General features: G+C 28.6%; 2 protein-coding genes across 2 annotated transcripts; one reads left to right on the forward strand and one right to left on the reverse strand.

Moving 5' to 3' along the window:
* Positions 1 to 1878: 1878 nt before the first annotated feature.
* Positions 1879 to 8018, forward strand: LOC123263520 (apoptosis-inducing factor 3-like). Its single transcript, XM_044726363.1, has 4 exons — positions 1879 to 2074; positions 3784 to 5270; positions 7387 to 7651; positions 7720 to 8018. Exons 2-4 carry the CDS (start codon positions 3794 to 3796, stop codon positions 7874 to 7876), a joined length of 1899 nt encoding a protein of 632 aa, XP_044582298.1. The 5' UTR covers positions 1879 to 2074; positions 3784 to 3793; the 3' UTR covers positions 7877 to 8018.
* A 1003-nt stretch (positions 8019 to 9021) lies between these two features.
* LOC123263535 (CXXC-type zinc finger protein 1-like) lies at positions 9022 to 16565 on the reverse strand. The gene is made up of 5 exons (XM_044726389.1): positions 16427 to 16565; positions 16235 to 16356; positions 14302 to 14392; positions 12432 to 13277; positions 9022 to 9567 (listed from the first exon to the last, which is right to left on the reverse strand). The coding sequence occupies exons 1-5, from the start codon at positions 16451 to 16453 to the stop codon at positions 9058 to 9060; spliced, it is 1596 nt and encodes a 531-aa protein (XP_044582324.1). The 5' UTR covers positions 16454 to 16565; the 3' UTR covers positions 9022 to 9057.
* Between the last annotated feature and the right edge of the window lie 364 nt (positions 16566 to 16929).

Here is a 16929-nt window from a genome sequence, read left to right on the forward strand (position 1 = left end):
AGTGACGGATTAAAAAATGTAGCTTAGTATTGTTTTGTTTAGTTATAATTAATTTTTTTTCGGCGGGTAGTTCAATAAATTTTCAGTCTTTTGACCAGCCGTATGTAATTTATTTATAAATAGAATTTTAAGACAGGTAATACTATACTGAATAGTTAGGTGGCTTGTCGACCGCCGGTAATACAGTTACAGAGTTCTCTACTGCAAATTTAAATGATTTACTTGAAACTTAAAAGAGTGTTTAATTTGTATAAAGATAAATACTACACCGATAAAATTTTTAACGAATTTTTAAATAGAATTATACAATTAATTTCTTATAATTTATTCTTCTGTTCCTAGAACATTGGTTCCTGGAACTTCTGCTCTTAGAACTCCTGTTACTAAAAACATTGTTCCTGGAACTGCTATTCTTGCAACTATTAAGAAAGTTTAATTCGTATAAGAATAAATATGACTTGGAAAAAATGTATACGAACTTTTAAATAGAAATATAAGATTAATTTTTTATAATTTATTCTTTTGTTCCTAGAACATCAGTTCCTGGAACTTCTGTTCCTAAAATTAATGTTCCTGGAACTTCTGTTCCTAGAACTGCCGTTCTTAGAACTATTGGGAGAGTTTAATTCGTATAAAACTAAATATTACTCCGATAAAATGTATACGAACTTTTAAATAGAAACATAAAGTTAATTTTTTATAGTTTATTTTTTTGTTCCCAGAACATCGGTTCCTGGAACTTCTATTTCTAGAACTATTGAGAAGGTTCAATTTGTATAAAACTAAATATTACTCCTAAAAAATTTATGCGAACTTTTAAATATAAATATAAAATTAATTTCTTATAATTTATTCTTTTGTTCTAAGAACATCGGTTCCTGGAACTTCTGTTCCTAGAACTATTGTTCCCGGAACTCTTGTTCCTAGAACTATTGAGAGAATTTAATTCGTATAAAAATAAATATTACTCCAAAAAAATTCGTACGAATTTTAGAATAAAATTACAAAATTAATTTCTTACAATTTATCATTCTATTCCTAGAACTATTGTTCCTGGAACTGCTGTTCTTAGAATTATTGTTCCTGAAACTGCTGTTCCTAGAACTATAGAGAAAATTAAATTCGCATAAAAAAAAAATATTACTCCAAAAAAATTCATCCGAACTTTTTAAATAAAAATTTAAAAATTAATTTCTTAAAATTCATTTTTAGTCACTTCATAATTATATTTTTTAAATTAATTCATAATGTCTAGTGAACTATTTTTATTTCTACTAACAAAAAATTATTAAAAAATTGAAAGTATACTAGTTCATTTAAAATTTCTTAATTTAAAATTTTAATCCAAATCTCCTGTCACTATTTCTTAATCTCCTTACTTCAGTTATCTCTAAAATATTGAAATGATGACGCATTCCTACTTAAAGCTACAGTTTACTTGTTATGTCTACTAACGCACATAGCATATGCTCAGTCCTCAGTATTATGGTACAATGTATAAAATCTACAACTCAACAATTATAAATAACATTCATAATTCTAATAATTCCCAGATACAGCTAACAATATATATATATATATATATATATATATATATATATATATATATATATATATATATATATATATATATATATATATATATATATATATATATATATATATATATATATATATATATATATATATATATATATATATATATATATATATATATATATAATATATATATATATATATATATATATATATATATATATATATATATATATATATATATATATATAATATATATATATATATATATATATATATATATATATATATATATATATAATATATATATATATATATATATATATATAATATATATATATATAACTATATAAGTGAGTGAACGTATAATATACTTATATATATATTATGACTTATTGCACAAGGCTGAATACTTGAGCTAAATACTTTCACTTGGTAAATAGTAAATATTGTAGACGCCTGCAACTAGTCTAACCTAACTACGCTCAAGGTGCATATACTATAAAGTACATTTTTGTTTTTAACAATTGCATTTAAGGTGAGTTTCTTTTTAATTATTGGTTTAATTATTAAAAAATAATATTTACTATTATTAAATATTAAATATTAATTTTATTAGTATGAAATATAAAATAAATGTAATTCCTAATATTGATTTTTTTAATTAAGAGAAAAATTGTAAAAAAGCAAAATTTAAGATTAAAAAGGTTAGAATAAAAATTGGGTTTATACTATAGAGATATTTTTGGTTTTTTAAGAGGTATAGTTAGTTTAAATTGTGAAAAATAAAAAATTTTTTTTGAGTTATTAGAAAAATTGCGATAACTCCTAAAATATTAATTTTAGGAAAAATTTATAAAACTTAAATTGTATGTTAGGAAATTTCCTATGAAAAATATTTTTATACTATAAGGCTATTTTTGATATTTTAGGAGATATAGTAATTTAAATAGTTCCTATATAATTAAAAATAAAAATTCCTAATAATTATTTAGGTATAAAAGCGACTATAACTCCTAAAATATTGATTTTTAGGAAAAATTATTAGAAGAAAATTGTAGTTTAGGAAATTTCCTATTAAAAATGTTTTTATATGACAGGTCTATTTTCAATATTTTAGGAGATATAATAATTTAAATAGTTCCTATATAATTAAATATGAAAAATTAATTTCTAAAAATTATTTAGGTTATAACTCCTAAAATATTGATTTTTAGGAAAAATTATTAGAAGAAAATTGTAGTTTAGGAAATTTCCTATTAAAAATGTTTTTATATGACAGGTCTATTTTCAATATTTTAGGAGATATAGGAACTTTAGGAGTAACTAAGAAGTGGAAAATTAAAAATCATGATCTTGTCACTAGAAAACTGATCATAACTCCTAAAATAATGATTTTAGGAAAAAATTATAAGACCGAAATTGTAGCTTAGGGATGTTCCTACAAAAAACGTTTTTATGCTCTATGTCAATAATTAATATTTTAGGAGATATAGTAACTTAAATAGTTCCTATATAATTATATGAAAAAATAGTTCCTAATAATTATTTAGGTTATAAAAGCGGCTATAACTACTAAAATAATGATTTTAGGAGAAAATTATAAGAAACAAAATTGTAACTTATAAAATTTCCTATCAATAACATTTTCATACTATAGGTCTATCTGCAATATTTTAGAAGATATAGGACTTTTAGAAGTGACTAGATAATTACAAATAAAAAATTATGATCTTGTTACTAGAAAATTGATCATGACTCCTAAAATAATAATTTTAGGAAAAAATCATAAGAATCTAAAATTGTAGCTTAGTAAATTTCCTACAAAAAATATTTCTATACTATATACTATACTATCTTCAATACTATCTTTATACTATCTTCAATACTATCTTTATACTATCTTCAATATTTAAAAAGAAACAGTGACCTAAATATTATCTAGATAACAGTAATTAAAAATTCATAATAATCTAAGATAAAATACCCAGTTATTGACACTGGCCTAGTTATTTGACACTTGCAATTTTATTCTAATTAAAAAAATTAAATGATTTTAAAAAACCAATTTTCTTAAAATTTATAATTCAAAAATTATATTTATTAATTTATAGTTTGTTTTTTTTTTTTTTTTTTAATTAATAGTTAAGTGTCAATAACTAGGCCAGTGTCAGTAACTGGGTCTTTTACCTTAACTCTTAACCAATAAATTCTTATTCATCACTAATAAGTAAACTTACCTTTCAGATCCTCCAAAATGGGCGGCAAAAGCTGCAAATCCTACTCCATAACCCGTAGATCCGCCTCGCAGAAGTTGCCATCTACCGGCGGTTCCCCAGACCAAGACTACATAACCAGCGTCGTATGCCAGGAATCGGAAATTTCCGAGAACCAGATGAAGTTACTCGAGTTAAAAGACGGAACGGAAACGGAAGTAGGAAAAATACTGTTGATAAAGCAGAAAGGTCAGTTGCACGCAATAGGAACAAAGTGCACGCACTATGGCGCCCTCTTGCACACGGGAGCTCTTGGCGACGGAAGAATTCGCTGTCCTTGGCACGGAGCTTGCTTTAATATCAAAACCGGCGATATAGAAGACTATCCAGGGTTAGATTCGCTTCCTTGCTACAAGGTGACCTTGGAACAAGGTCAAGTGATCGTCCAAGCTCGCCGAAAGGACCTTGACGCGAACAGAAGACTCAGAACTACCAATATCAACAGCTGTTCCGCGTCAAGGTCAGTTGTGATCATCGGAGGGGGTCCAGCTGGCGCCACCTGTGCTGATACTCTTCGCCAGGAAGGATTCGCTGGGCGAATCCTGATGATTTGTAAGGAACCAGTGCTTCCTTATGATAGAATTAAGGTCTCCAAGATGATGGACTTTGATGTGTCCAAATCGCTGCTGAGGAACCAGAATTATTACGACGAACATAATATTGAAACAAAGCTAGATGTTGAAGCCGTGGAACTGGACACTGATAACAAAACAGTGACCTTAAGTTCCGGAGAACGAATTAGTTACAGTTCCGTGTTCCTGGCAACTGGCAGCAAGCCCAGAATGCCGTCTGTTCCAGGAACCGAATTGAGCAACGTGTTCCTGGTTAGAACTCAAGCAGACGCTGCTAGGATCAACAGCCAGTTATCTCAGGACAAACATGTCATCGTTCTGGGCCAGAGCTTCATTGGAATGGAAGCTGCGGCTTATTGCCAGAACAAGGTGGCTTCTGTGACGGTGGTTGGTAGAGACACTGTTCCACTTCGTGCTGTCTTTGGTGAGGAGATTGGAACCAGGATACTCAAGGAACATCAAGCCAAGGGGGTTAAGTTTGTGTTTAATAACAATATTGCCAAGTTTTTGCCGAAGGAACAAAGCAATGACCTTGGAACAGTGGAACTTACAGATGGAACCAAGTTACAAGCTGATGTTGCTATTGTGGGCATTGGTTCCAGTCCGTATACTGATTGGCTGAAAGGTTCCAAGGTTCTGATGCAAGATGGCGCTGTGGTTGTTGATGAGTTCTTGAAGAGCAGTGTTGATGATGTCTATGCTGGAGGCGACATTGCTTATGCACCTGTTTTTGTTTCGGGAGGTGCTATGGCTGCTATTGGGCATTATCCGCTTGCCCATTATCATGGAAGAATTGCTGCTTTGAATATTTGCCAGAAGGTGACGCCTCTGAAGGCTGTTCCGTACTTCTGGACTAATTTGTTTGGAAAGAATTATCGATATGCAGGTTAGTTTTTTTTTTGGTCAAAATTTTATATTTTAATAGATAGAGAACTTGTTTTTCATTTTTTACACTTATTTCTTCATTTTGCAGAAAATTAAAAAAATTTAGTTTTCCCGCGCTCTGTAAGATGGCGTTGCACGCCGAATTAGGAACTACGTCACACGCCCGCGAAAATTTAAATTCAAAAAATAATTTACTACCTAAAAATCACTCTGACAAATAAATTAAATAATTTTTTTTTATTTTCTTGACAATTTCAATTAAATCCAAAAGAGAAATATGCAATTTATTAATAAATTTTGTAAATAAGGTAAAAGCCCCAATTATTGACACTAAGAGACAAAGTAATTTGATTTTTTTCAAGCAATCAAATATCAATATTGAATTTTATTTATGGTAATGTCTCAAATAATGTTTTAACTAATTTCTTTTTTTTAAATGATAATCACTGATATTTACTAATTAATTTTAAATAATTAAATAGAGTATTCGGATACACCGATTGACAGGTTAAAAAACTGATTGATCTAATTATTGACATACCTTAGCCCCAATTATTGACACCTATACTAAGCATGCCTACAATTATCAGCTTATTTTTATTTATCCAAAATTATTATTAAGTAATCAATATTATTAAAGTTTATTAATAATAATTTCCATAAATGGTTAATTACTATTATAAATATAAAAATTAATTTAAAAATAATTTATTGAATCAAGAGTTCAGACTCTTACAAATAATTTTTTAGGTTAAAGTAAAAAAAATGGCGTGATAGCGCTGTCGACTGGCTGTCAATATGAGATTCAACTTAAAAATTATCAACTATTTATTGACACCCATTATTTAAATATTATAAAGCATACAATCAATTTCGATTATTCAATTTTATAAATTTTTCATATATTGTTAATTAATTAAAAAAAAAAGATAATATAATTAGATGAAGAAATTAATTTAAACTCGGCATTTAAAAAGATTGCTTTTCTAACCAAAGTTGTTAACAAAGACGCTCGTAAGCTGGTTTGATCAACTGGTGCTCTTTTTTTTAATAATTAACATTTAATATTTTGAACTGAGTAATTTTTTTCAATTTTTTAATTAATTAGAATTTAATAAAAATTTATATGATAGTTATTTTTATTGCAGATAATTAAATATATTTAAAAATAATTTAGGGTGTCAATATTTAGACCCCTGTCCATGATTGGCGCTTTTACCTTATTTTATTTTAAATTTTATTTATCTACAATATTAATAACAATTTTTTTATTCAAGAATTAAAAAAAATTAATGAGAAAGATTTATTAATTAAAATAATAAAGTTTAGTATTTTTAAACTCGTAAAATAAACTAGAAGTAAGCACTAAAATTTCCAGATTTTTAATTATTTTTTAAACTAATCAAATTAAACATTTTTTTTTAATAAATAAATTAAGTATTAAAAATTAACAATATCGGATATTTACATTCAACTAAATGGTTATTAATTATAAAATAATCGGTGCCAATAATTGGTACACAAAATATATGGATCTGATATTGACAGGTGAGTTCATACCAAGCTGTAACCTCTCCAATCAGACTTTACTTATTGTATTTGGATCAGATTAATGGTGACAAGTAAGCATTAAGGGTGTCAATAATTGGTCCAACGGTATGTCATTAGTTGGATCAATCGATTTATAAGCCTGTAAATAATTGGTGTATCCGGATGATTGACTTTGTCGATTGAAATTAATTATTAAACTTGAGAAAATATTATTAAAAAGCATCAATTTTGTTTCTCAAAAGATTAATTAATATAATGTAAAACGAAAAATTGGACAATCTTAATTCAAAATATGTTTAAAAAAATAAAATCTTTGTCTAATATAGTGTCAATAACAAGTGCTTTTACTTTATTAAAAAAAAAAAAATTTTTTTAATTTAAATTTTCGCGGGTTAATGACGTAGTTCCTAATCCGGCGTGCAACGCCATCTTACAGAAAATTTAGAAACTAAATTTTTAAATTTTGTCTTTTTAAGCCTTTACTAACTAACTTTTCAATTTATTTGAGATTTTAAATTAATTTAATGATATTTTAGAGTCATTAATAATTTTTAATTAATTTTCAGGTCACGGACGTGCTTCAAGCGTCAAAATTTTCGGATCTCTGGAAGACTTTAAATTCTTTGCTTACTATTTAAACGACGGAAAAGTAATAGCAATGAGCAGCGCCGGAAGTGACCCGATTGTTTCCGACTTTGCTGAATATATCTACGAAGGGAATGTACTTACCGAGCAGCAGATCGAGGATAACCCTATCGGGTGGATGCGAAACAAGCCTGTTGAACTTTTGCGAAATATATTTAAAGATAAATTTGATTCGCTGAACAAGTCGTAAGATGTCAGAAATAATTTTGTGTGCTTAAAACAGTATTATTTGGGATTAAATATTGATATTTTAGGTTTTGTAAGGGTATTGGGTTACAAAAGGAGCCAATGCAGAAAATATTTAAAAAAGAGTTCCATACGTTAACCCATAAGCACATTAACAGTCACAAAAGTTGTACAATGAAATTTCTACACAAGTTTATTAAATTGAGACTTTTCCGTCCTATTTAATTTTTCTATTTTATTATAGTTATATATAAATATATTTGTTATAATTTACAAGATTAATAAAAATTTACAATCTTGCAGTCATTGTGTGACTGCAGTGAATTGTGAAATATATAAATAAATAAAATTTTGGTTTATTTTTCAATGAATTTTGTTAAATTGCACCCTACTGTCTTAAATATTGACGTTTTTAAAGATATAAGCTTATCTTGATGTTACACTCGTCAAGAGCTTTCATTTGAGTACCCACATGCATTTTTGATATATTTGTCATATTTACATATATATAATATATATATCGAAGATATAAGCTCATCCTGATGTTATATTTATTAAGAGCTTTCATTTGAGTATCCACATGCATTTTTGATATATTTTTCATGCATACATATATATAATATACATAAATATATAAAATATATGAAAAATTGATGTGGGTACTCAAATTAAAGGTCTCGATGAGTGTAATGTCGGGAAGAGCTTATATTTTAAAAAATGTCAATAGTTTCTGAGATACAAGGTCATTTCTTAATTTTATATGTAGAAATAGAGTATTTTAAAATGCCGCCTAAATACATCATAATAAATTGATTATCAGGGAGAATGATATGAAACCTTGAAAAGGCACAAATTCTAGTGAAGATCTTTGCAACGGCACTAAATTTCGCTAAAAAAATCGATTTTATCATATGACTATCCTGGACACAAAGTTTTTCTCATTCTCTTAATATAAAAATTATTTAAGACAAAATTGTAACATTTATTGTAGCAAAGCTCCGCTTCTTAGCAACGCTCCGCCCATTTATAGCACCGCTTTCTAATATCTTGACAACGCCCCGCCCATTTGTAGTAAAGCTCTGTCTTTTCATAGCAACGTTTTCGATTACTATAACAACGCCCCGCCCTTTCCTTAGCAACGTGTTTTTATTACCTTTACAACGCCCCGCCTCTTAATATAAAAGCTCCTCCCCTTAGCAACGCTCCGCCTATTTATAGCAACGCACTCTATTACCATGGCAACGCCCCTCCCTTTCTTAGCAACGCCTCCCACTACTAAAAAAACCATTCAAAAATTATTAAAAAAAACTATTATTTATCATACGAAAGGTTATACAAGGTAATGCAATTATTATTAATATTAAAATAAATATTTTTATAAATAATATATTTATTAACCATCTATTTCAATTAACTTTCCGTTGATTAAATTGACTGTATCTCCTCTCAAGTTCCTCCTCCATGGCTTGTAACTGTTCCCGGTTCTGTTCTTGAGTCATTTGTTCCATCAACTCGTGATTATACGTCGAGTGGAGCATCAGCGCGAGAACCCCTGCTCTAGTCGCCATATTGGAACGAATCTGGCGTTCCTGTTCCACCAGTTCGTCGATCTTCAACCATTGTCTGACGCGTTCCATGTCTATTTCCGCCCTACGCAGCTTTTCCCACACGTAGTGCTTAACGCAGCTCTTCTTTGGCGCTCGGCAGAATTCTCCGGTAGTGTCGAAGACGTTCGTCACCAGAGGGCAACCGCAGACCTCCGTGTCGCTCACTTTTGGGTCCTTGCAGTGCTCGGGACAGAGGACGCGCAGGCGCTTGCAGTATGTTCGGTTTATCGGGTTGAAGAAGTCGCAGAACATCACTTGACCTTCAATTCGGGTTTTGAAGATTGAACCGAATGATGCTTGAGATTCGTACTGTAATTAATAATGAATAATAATAATGATAATTATTATAATAATAATAATTAATTATTAATTACTGACCGTCTGTCTGTTTGTCTGTATGTTTATATGTTAAGGTCAGAAAGTTGGCGTTTTTTCTTTGTTCAAATTTGAGGTTAAACATATGAATGCTTATTTAAACAACTGCGAAAGTTCTGGTCAAATATATCAGAAGTTATGATATATTATTTGACCAATTACATTACGAATAAATTGGCTTAAAATATACCATGATAGCTACGCTTTTTTTAAAAGTAGTTGAATTTCAGCAGTTACAGTTAATGTAAGGTTGTTCGGAGACTAATGCACTTTTTAAGATCAAAAGCTAATTTTTTTATGTTAACCATATAGCAATCTTTTTCAAAGCTTGAGCAAGTTTGGTCTCAATTTCGATAGTTGTTAGTGTCTTTTTCTACCTATGGGTCTTGCTCTAGATACTTGTAGCTTGTAGCAAATTCAATTGACAAGTCTTGAACAAGCCTTGTACAAGAACTTTCGGCCAGATTAAAGCTCAAAGATTGTGTGAGAAAATTAAGAAAATCTGAAGATGCTTATCGATAAACTAACTATATCAATTCTTGAAAAAAACTGACACCAGAAGCATGCTGAATATACTTGTGCAAGACTTGCTCAAGATCTGCTCAAGATCAAATGTTTTTGAATGACCGTTCTTATCATTCTACCCCTCCTATATTTACTATAGGATCAGTGGATCTCATTCAGCTTAACCTTTTAGAGTATAGACCTACTGTTTTATCGATCAAGACAAAATCATTTTAAAATGAGCACCACTGAATCAATACATCTTCAAGTAGTGGAGGGGAAAAAGTGCTATAAAATATATAATGCATGATGCATCTTGAGCAAATCTTGAGCGAGTCACGCTTCAACATTTGCTGTTAGTTTTTGGTTGACAAATGCTTTAGAAATGAACAAATTACTGAGAATTACGGATCTTGAGCAAATGTTGAGCAAGTCATGGGTAAGTGTCTGTTGTGAGTTTCTGATTTAAAAAATCCGTCAGAAAGTTTTTCAATGCACCTTGCATTAGACTTGTCTCATATTCTTGCACACGATGTCTTGGGCTAGTTATGTATAAATCCTGAAGCAGTTCTTTCTACATGGACTTGAGCAAGACCTATATGTAGAGAAAGACACTAGCAACTAGAGATTTTGCTCCAGATATTTGTAGCAAATTCAATTGACAAGTCTTGAACAACCCTTGTACAAGAACTTTCGGCCAGATTATAGCTCAAGGATTGTGTGAGAAAATTAAGAAAATCTGAAGATGCTTAACGATAAACTAACTATATCAATTATTGAGAAAGACTGACACCAGAAGCATGCTCAATCTACTTGTGCAAGACTTGCTCAAGATCAAATGTTTTCGAATGACCGTTCGCATCATTCTACTCCTCCTATATTTACTATAGGATCAGTGGATCTCATTCAGCTTAACCTTTTAGAATATAAGGTAAAAGCCCCAATAGATGATCATGTACCAGTATATGATCACTCCATGTATTTGTATACCTATATTTGTGAATATAGATATGCAAATACATGGAGTGATCATATACTGGCACGTGATCATCTATTGGGGCTTTTACCTTAGACCTACTGTTTTATCGATTAAGACAAAATTATTTTAAAATGAGCACCACTGAATCAATACATCTTCAAGTAGTGGAGGGGAAAAAGTGCTATAAAATATATAATGCATGATGCATCTTGAGCAAATCTTGAGCAAGTCACGCTTCCACATTTGCTGTTAGTTTTTGGTTGACAAATGCTTTAGAAATGAACAAATTACTGAGAATTACGGATCTTGAGCAAATGCTGAGCAAGTCATTTAAGTGTCTGTTGTGAGTTTCTGATTTAAAAAATCCGTCAGAAAGTTTTTCAATGCACCTTGCATTAGACTTGTCTCATATTCTAGCACAAGATGTCTTGGGCTAGTTATGTATAAATCCTAAAGCAGTTCTTTCTACATGGACTTGAGCAAGACCTATATGTAAAGAAAGACACTAGCAACTAGGGATTTTGCTCCAGATATTTGTAGCAAATTCAATTGACAAGTCTTGAACAACCCTTGTACAAGAACTTTCGGCCAGATTATAGCTCAAGGATTGTGTGAGAAACTTAAGAAAATCTGAAGATGCTTAACGATAAACTAACTATATCAATTATTGAGAAAGACTGACACCAGAAGCATGCTCAATCTACTTGTGCAAGACTTGGTCAAGATCAAATGTTTTCGAATGACCGTTCGCATCATTCTACTCCTCCTATATTTACTATAGGATCAGTGGATCTCATTCAGCTTAACCTTTTAGAGTATAGACCTACTGTTTTATCGATCAAGACAAAATCATTTTAAAATGAGCACCACTGAATCAATACATCTTCAAGTAGTGGAGGGGAAAAAGTGCTATAAAATATATAATGCATGATGCATCTTGAGCAAATCTTGAGCAAGTCACGCTTCCACATTTGCTGTTAGTTTTTGGTTGACAAATGCTTTAGAAATGAACAAATTACTGAGAATTACGGATCTTGAGCAAATATTGAGCAAGTCATGGGTAAGTGTCTGTTGTGAGTTTCTGATTCAAAAAATCCGTCAGAAAGTTTTTCAATGCACTTTGCATTAGACTTGTCTCATATTCTTGCACAAGATGTCTTGGGCTAGTTATGTATAAATCTTGAAGCAGTTCTTTCTACATAAACTTGAGCAAGACCCATATGTAGAAAAAGACACTAGCACCTAAATCTTGCTCAAGCACATATTACCCGGGTATGTAGTTAAAAAATGTATTTATTAAAAAAAAATCAATTACCTTATTAAAACACTTCTCCATATGTTTAATAGCAGTCCTGGAATGAATCTCATGCCCACAAGTGATACAATACATGCTCATCTCCGTGTCATCATTATCATCAATCTCAAAATTGGGATCAATTGTAGCATTTTTAGCCCTCTCTACAATCCTATCCAATTCTGCATGTCTCTTATCCAACTCCTGAAGAATAACCCTAACATCCTGCTGCTGCTTCCTAATGGACTCAAGAGAGTGCTGATTGTTCTGTTCAGCGACGCAAGATGTCAGCGACCACTCCTGGATCCTCTGTGGCAGCACCTGATAAATCCTATTGGTGGCTAATTTAATCCCACACTCATCCGAGCAGTATTTGCTCCCCACTCTAGATTGTCTAGTGCAAGCTGGGCCGTAGCATTGCCTAGGAGTTTCGTACAAATTATAAAGCTGCTCTCTTTCGTTACTAGAATCGCGCTTGCGCTTCTTGCTAGGTTTTTCCGAGCGGTTCAGGCTTTTAGAAGGTTTTAGCGGGATCGCGCCAATGGAACGGCAAGTTCGCTGGATGCAGCGGAGCTTAAGCCGAACTGAGAGCCCGAATTTTTTTAAATGCCGGCAGGGGTCGCACTTGCCGCAGTTCTCGGTTCTTAAGCAACCGCTGCACTCCCCGCAGCGCTTTGATTGAGGTTTTTTTACTATCAGAGCTTCTTCTGCCCACGGCTCGTCGTACTCGTACCCCCGACCGGTTCCGGTTCCGGTTCCGGGGGTTCTGCCGTCTTTGTGGCGGTACTTTTTGAACCTTCGGTCTTCTTGTTCGGTTTTACGAGGCTTGTAGCGGGTTATTAATGTCGAGTCTTCTTCTCTGCACCGCTTTTTTTTTAAGAATTTTTATTAATTTTTTGTAGGCTGATTTTTTTTTATTTTAGTTTTTTTTCTTAAGAAAATTTCAAAGGAAAGTTTTGAACCATTATTTTAAATTTTAGTGCAAAAAATACGTCTTAAAATTTAACAAAAAAATATCTTAGTTTTTTTTTTCTGAAGAAAATTTCAGTTTTAAAAAAAAATTTAGGCCTTTTTTTGGATTATTTTCAAAATTTTAGTGCAAAAAATACGTCTCAAATTTTAACAAAAAAATATAAAAAATTGAATTTTGATAAATTAATATGCTTTTTAACAATTTATTATTTTCTTTCAAGAAAAGTTTTGAAAAAATTTTTGAACCATTTTTGAGAATTTTAGTGCGAAAAATACATCTCAAAATTTAACAATAAAATCTAAAAAATTGAATCTTGATATATTAACATGCTTTTTTACATTTTATTTTTTTTTTTCTTAAGAAAATTTCAAAGGAAAGTTTTGAAAAAAATTTTTGGTCTTTTTTTGGACTGTTTTGAAAATTTTAGTGCGAATAATACGTCTCAAAATTTAACAAAAAAATAAAAAAATTGGATTTTGATCAATTAACATTTAAGTTGCTAGCTCAAATAAATTTTTTACATTTCATTTTTTTCTTTTAAGAAAATTTGAAAAGTTTAAAATTTAATTTGGGCCTTTATTTGGACTATTTTTTAAATTTTAATGCAAAAAATACGGTTGAAAATTATTTTTCTTCAATAAATTGTTAAAAAAAAAATTCTTTTCGGTAAAAGAAAATAAAAAATGTCAATTTTAATGTAATTAAAAAATGACAAAAATTAGCAGGCTCTAAAATTTTATTTATTAAATAAATTAAAACTAAAAAATTATTTTTTGAATTTTTTAAGTAAAATTCTGATTTTAATTTAATAATTTTATAAAAATTGACAATTTTTAATTTGTATTTTTCCTAATTAAAAAAATTTAAAAAAAAAAAAAAAATCAAAAATATAAATATTAATAAAAATTTAATACATACCACACAGAAAAATTGTTTAATATATTTAGCATCTTTTTCAGTAATATTAATGCAATCTCCATGGTACCATTCTTCACAAGCATCGCACCCGCTGAAAATAAATTACATTATTAATTTTTAGAATTTTTATAATTAATTAATTATAATAAAAAATATTTCTTTAAAATTTCATTAATTATTTTTTTTATTTTCTAAATAAAAAATTTTTTTGCTAAATTTTTAGTAGATTTCATAGAAATCTAACTATTGCATTGGTCCTCATGACGGAACTTTTGAAAAATTTTGCTATATTTCGACTCAGCTCGTCAAGCGAATTCAGAAAATGCATATGATTCAAAAGTTTATATATGTATGTATTTATATATATATATATATATATATATATATATATATATATATATATAGCATATATATATATATATATATATATATATATATATATATATATATATATGTATGTATGTATATATATATATATATATATATATATATATATATATATATATATATATATATATATATATATATATATATATATATATAAATATTTATATATATATGGGATATAACGCGGCTTGTCAGGACGATAGCGTCGCCAATTTACAACGGATCTCTACCAAACTCAACATACTTATTCTACAAATAAATACCAAAGTCCAGTTCGAAGATGAGTTTAATCGGTCAAGTAATTTAGAAATACGAGGATTTCAAAATTTTGAAAATCATAAAAATTCATATTTCTTCACTTTCTTACTCGAATAACTTTCGAATGGGATAACTTATTGAAATTCTGTAAAATGCATCCGAAAGCTTTTTAAATAAGCTTTAATTTTAGTACCATATCATATGTGTAGTCGTGAAATTTCTTAGAAATACCAGAATTTAGAAATTTTTAAAATTATAAAAATTCATATTTTTTCACTTTTTAACCCGAATAACTTCGGAATAGGATAACTTATTGAATCTCTGTAAATTGCATTTGAAAGCTCTTTAAATAAGCTGCAATTTTAGTACCATATCATATGTGTAGTCGTGAAATTTCTTAGAAATACCAGGATTTAGAAATTTTTAAAATTATAAAAATTCATATTTTTTCACTTTTTAACCCGAATAACTTCGGAATAGGATAACTTATTGAATCTCTGTAAATTTCATTTGAAAGCTCTTTAAATAAGCTGCAATTTTAGTACCATATCATATGTGTAGTCGTGAAATTTCTTAGAAATACCAGAATTTAGAAATTTTTAAAATTATAAAAATTCATATTTTTTCACTTTTTAACCCGAATAACTTCGGAATAGGATAACTTATTGAATCTCTGTAAATTTCATTTGAAAGCTCTTTAAATAAGCTTCAATTTGAGTACCAAATCATATATGTTTTCTCAAAATTATGTCCTATTCTGCTATGCCAATTATGAAATTTGCTATTGCACTGGTTAATTAGTAGATTTCATAGAAATCAGTTCATCAAACTGATTTAGAAAATCTATATGGTTCAAAAGTTTATTTATATATATATATATATATATATATATATATATATATATATATATATATATATATATATATATATATATATATATATATATATATATATATATATATATATATATGGGATATACCTCATGGGTGATGCGGAAATCTGTGTAATGATAGATTTTTTTTTTTTTTGTATATCCTAGTAGTTTTTTTTTTTATTGTTATAAAATCTACTTCCACTTCGGCTGCCGAATGGCCTTTTTTTCATTACAATTATTAGTTTTAAAAATGTTTTTAATTGTTGGTCTGTTATTATTATTATTATTATTATTATTATTATTATTATTATTATTATTAACCTAAAAAAAATTATACTGAAAAAAAATGACATTTTATAAATGTTAAAAAAATTTTAATACTAATAAATAAATAAAAAATAAATAAATACTCACATCATAAAACGAGAACTGTCAGAACTGCGACAAATACAATAAGCTTGCCCATCTTGTTTTAATAAAGTTGCTATTTTACTTTTTCTCTCTGGCAGCATAAACTGCTTAGCAATTTCCTCTTTCTAAAAAAACAAATCACTTTATTAATTAAATTATTTAATATAATTTACAATATTTAAAATTTAAACTTACTGATAATCCATGTCTTTTTTTACTCATAATTATTTATTGTCTTGCAAATAATAAATAAAAAATTTTCATCAGTGTAAAGTATGACTCAATACTCTCAATGTTTACTTTATTTACTTTTGCTTGTCATTCGCCATCTTGAAAAATTTCCTGATGGTAAAATCTATTTATTATTATTATTCTTACCATCACAGTTTATAGTTCAAAATTATCCAACAGATGGCGCCACAATAATATTTTAATTTTAAGCGGGTTTATTTAAAATGTTTTTAATTTTTTAATTTATTAAATTAGAACTAAAAAATATTTTTTTTAAAAAAAATTGAAAAAAAATTTTTTCATTTTTAGATCTAATTTAATTTTCATTAAAAAATTGTTTTAAAATAAATTAAAAATGATGAAAAAATAATTAAATTACTTTAAAAATTTAAAACTTCCCAGATTTAGTAAAATTTTTTTAATTCTGAACCTAAAAAAAATTATAATCAATAAAAAAAAACTAATTT

The sequence above is a fragment of the Cotesia glomerata genome, linkage group LG4 (genome assembly GCF_020080835.1).
Source record: "Cotesia glomerata isolate CgM1 linkage group LG4, MPM_Cglom_v2.3, whole genome shotgun sequence".
In the NCBI taxonomy this organism is placed as follows: Eukaryota; Metazoa; Arthropoda; class Insecta; order Hymenoptera; family Braconidae; genus Cotesia; species Cotesia glomerata.